Raw genomic sequence first — 4,195 nt, 5'->3', positions numbered from 1 at the left:
AAGGCATAAAAAGTCTTTAAAACATCATAGTATAGTAAGGCATAAAAATTCCTAAAAACAACATAGTATAGTAAGGCGTAAAAAGACATAAAAATGTCATAGTATAGTAAGGTATAAAAAGTCATTAAAACGACATAGTATAGTAATGCATAAAAAGTGATAGTATAGTATGGCATTAAAAGTCATAAAAACACCATAGTACAGCAAGGCATAAAAACGTTATAGTATAGTAAGGCATAAAACGTCATAGTATAGTATGGCATGAAAAGTCATAAAAACTTCATAGTATAGTAAGGCATAAAAAGTCATAAAAACAACATAGTATAGCAAGCCATGAAAAGTCATAAAGAAGTCATAGTGTTGGAAGGCACAAAAATGTCATTACTACCTTATGGTTAAAGTACTGTTACAAATTCAGACACAGAAACAACCAGTAGTTTAGTAATAATAGTTCTTTAATGGGTATTGTTGAATGAGCAAGGGAGTGACTCCTGGGGAAATGTTGGGGGGCGAAGGATCTGGGTTGTTGCAGTAGGAGCGTGGAGGTATATGGCTGGCGCTGAGTCATAAAAACATCACAGTATAGTAAGGCATAAAAAGTCATAAAAGCGTCACAGTATAGAAAGGTTTAAAAATTCAAAAAAACATCATAGTATAGTAAGGCACAAAAAGTCATAAAATGTCAGTGTATTAAGGTTTAAAAAGGTCAGCGTTACATTATGGTTAAAATACTGTTTGGACCACAGTACAGATTCAGACACAGAAACAACCAGCAGTTTAGTTGGGTTCTTTAATGGGTATTGTTCAATGAGCAAGGGAGAGAATATGAATTTTTAATGCTCTACTGTACTACGATGTTTTGCAGCAGATGAGTGGCGTGGCTGGAAATGGCGGTGCAGTAGTCAGTTTCAGCAGGAGCGGGCAGCAGCACTGCAGCAGGCATGAACTGAGGTGTAGAGACACTAGTGAGGAATCATCCAAGACAACGAGAAGTGGTCGATCTGAATTCACACTAGAGAGTTTAAGTAGCCTGGAGCGTTACCACGTAAAGACCGGAAAAATCTGGTGATGAGTGAGTGGAGAGCCGGGGTTGTTATCCTGAGCTTGATGAGTAGTGACAAAACAGGTGAGCCATGTACCCAGTACTGTGCCATGCCCCTGCTGAGAAGCACACACATACACACAAAGACAAGGGGGAGGAGACACAAAGGAAGACAGACAGGGAATACAAACACAGGAAAACACTTGGCAACTCCTGCAGTCACAGAGAAGCTGTGTCTGTCATAGTATAGTAAGGAATAAAAAGTCATAATAAAGTCATATTATAGTAAGGCATAAAAATGTAGGTATGGATGTATTTACATAAATAAAAATATGCACGGTAACAGATCAAAGAGTAAAACTAAGAAATTATCCTGTGCTATAACAATTTACACACTATATATGTATATATCACACATATACTCTGTATGTATAGCATACTGCAGTTTCAGCAAATCAATCAATATAAGCTGATATCAGCCAAAAGTCTAAACAAAACCTATTTCATTCTAATGTTTATTAACTATAAATAAATAAGGTTAAAGAAATGAGGCCAGATGTGCAGTCATCTCAAAACTTTATTTCAATTATATCAAGCACAGTGAATGCCAGCTATTAAAAAGAACTGCTAAAACAGGTAATGATGCAAAATAATTAAAATCCTTAATACATTTTAAATAAAGGGTTAACAACATACTGTGTCACACTGTCAAGATCAAAGAATCTGCAGGTAAAATAACATTATCTTTGGTCTGGAACGTTTTTGGCAAAATAAGATTCAAAGCAACATAAAGGCTGTTAAATCAACCAGTAGTTGGACCGCAGAAAAGTTCCCGAAAGAAGATGTCACATGAACATCTTAGTGATCCGTAAGAAATGGTTCCTCATCAACTCAGCCCTTTGACCCTGGTTTGAGAGTGCTGAAGGGTTTGGAGTTTCGCAGCGAGCCTGAGATCTCTTGCAGGAAAGCAGCAATGTGCAGGTCCTTCTCTGACTTCCTGCCATCAAAGATAACCACCAGAGTGAAGTGTGGCTCGGGGCGTGTCAAGTAGTAGGTGCTCTGCACTTTATCATCGTAGAAGTGCACCACCTTGTCCAGAGTGTTGAGCTCTGCTGCGCGGTCTCCCATCATCATGATGACGTTTGGCCAGTGTGTGAGCGGGCGCTCTCCAGACGGCAGGGACACCACGGCGGGGAACTGCTCCACTCCCTTCGGTGCCTCCCGGTATGAGTGCGGGTGGTGGTAGCCGTGGCCCTGAAAGCTTTCTGAGCCACGGTTGTCAAATACCAGAGACACGTTGCTTGCGTCGTGTTTGCGGATAAAGGAGCAGATTTTGCCGTGGTAGTCTGGCGTGGTGCGGGCAGTCAGGGCTCTCATGTCAGCCGGGGCCGTCTGCCGGCTCAGGGCTTCGTGGAAGTAAAAGCTGAACTTGGCGAGGAGCACCGCCTGGAAGCGCTGCAGCCACATGTAAAGGTGCGGAGGCTGCACGGCCTTCTGGGACTGACCTCCGAACAGATGCTTGCGGGTCTCTTTCTGCCGCTGGAAGAGCTGACCCCAGGCGGTGAGTTTGGAGTTGGCACCGTGCAGGCTGAGCAGAGCGGGCAGGAAATGCCACTCTGACACCTGGGCCTGGCAGCGCAGCAACTGGGTCACCACGTCCACCTCTGTCTGGAAGCCCTCCTCCACACGGCCCAGGATGGGGTGGTGGAACCTGTAGGAGTGAGGAAGAGGAGGTTTGTCATTAAACAGAGAAACAAATGCAAAGACAGAAGCTGGCCTAATTAGTAGTGACCTGAAAGCAGCTGTCTCTTTGCTGCACTGAGAATACATTTGCATTTTAGTCTGAATCAGAGTGTGAGCTCAGCCTACACACGCACAATCTCTCTACATTTGGTGACAATTTATTTCTCCAGGTCTGCTGATGGGAACATCACCTTCACCCCTCAGTGCACGGTCAAATCAATGATGTGTGGTGTGTCAGAGTGCGACCTGCTGCAGCTCAGTCAACAGCTCAGCCGTGCAGTTTGTGTTCCTGCTACAGTTGCAGGACTCGGTTTCGCTGACTTGTCTCTGGGGGAAAAGTTCCTGCATTTGCTGGATTAAGCAGAAAGTTTTCCTCTAACCCCAATACATCACTCAAATACTTTACTTTCTTTTATCTCACTAATTTATTTGTGTTCTTTATAATCCAGGCCAAACCAGTTATCCACAGAGGAAGTCCTATATTTAAAATCCAAATGCACTTAAGTATTACCAGCAAAATATTCTGAATTCTAACAGTAAAAGTCCTCATTATGTAGAAAAACTGCATCTTTGAGTTTCATTATATGATTGAATCCCCTTTCACTGCAGTAAGGATTTTGTTGAATTTAACTCAACTTGTTACAGAATCTCCTAGAAAGAAGTTTTGCCCGAAACACGTAAGACTGAGACAGGTTATTGTACTGGAGTTTAGAAAAATTTTATTTTAGAAATTACAAGAAACTTGAACAAAAAAAATGAGGGTTAGGACTAAGATTAAGTAGAAAGCAGATTGTGTGCACTGAATAATGATTTGTTTTGTGCTAAGCTTGGGCGATATACAGTATTATCGCAGGGGGTGAGGGTTTGTAATTAATATTGTTACAATTTATGTTTCAATTGTTTTTTTTATAATTTAATTACATTTTATTTTACATTTCAGGTGTCTTTTTGTGTTTTTTTAAATATCTCAATACAGTCCAACCCAAATATTGCAATACATAATTTCGCTGTATTTTTGTATTACAAATGTACAGTACAGTACAGAACTTGAGTAAATGTACTCTCCACCACTGTCAGGAATAAGATACATATACATACTTGGAGCTGTACTTCTGCAGCACGGCCTCCAGCGTGGTGACCAGCTCCTCTGAGTTGATGCTCTTCTGGCTGCCCAGTGAGTGCATCTTCTCGTACAGGTCGGCCATCTCCATGCGGGCCTGGGTGAAGTGGCAGAGCTGCTCCGACAGGTGCGACAGCAGATCCTCCAGGTAGGAGGTGGAGCTCGGCTGGCTGTGACGACCCATCGTCACTACTTTCCTGAGCTCGTTGTAGAGGGAGGTGTAGATGGTGCGGATGGAGTCTTTACGGCTGAAGAAGGACTGGCCACCTGGAGAGAGGCGGGGGGAGGGA

The 4,195-nt window shown here is 42.5% G+C and overlaps 1 protein-coding gene across 1 annotated transcript in view; it reads right to left on the bottom strand.

Annotated features, from left to right (window-relative positions):
• Positions 1-1,601: 1,601 nt before the first annotated feature.
• The window catches only part of kics2 (KICSTOR subunit 2), a 3,478-nt gene continuing 884 nt past the window's right edge, over positions 1,602-4,195 (bottom strand). Inside the window, exons 2-3 of the mRNA XM_023409941.2 lie at positions 3,884-4,172; positions 1,602-2,753 (exon numbers count right to left, since the gene is read on the bottom strand). Coding sequence (XP_023265709.1) covers positions 1,934-2,753; positions 3,884-4,172 — 1,109 coding nt within the window. The 3' untranslated portion in view covers positions 1,602-1,933. The remainder of the gene's footprint in view (positions 2,754-3,883; positions 4,173-4,195) is intronic.

This window comes from Seriola lalandi, unplaced genomic scaffold (genome assembly GCF_002814215.2).
Source record: "Seriola lalandi dorsalis isolate HSWRI2012SDOR001 ecotype SW California unplaced genomic scaffold, Sedor1 jcf7180002054409, whole genome shotgun sequence".
In the NCBI taxonomy this organism is placed as follows: Eukaryota; Metazoa; Chordata; class Actinopteri; order Carangiformes; family Carangidae; genus Seriola; species Seriola lalandi.
This window is presented reverse-complemented; position numbering and strand designations above follow the sequence as displayed.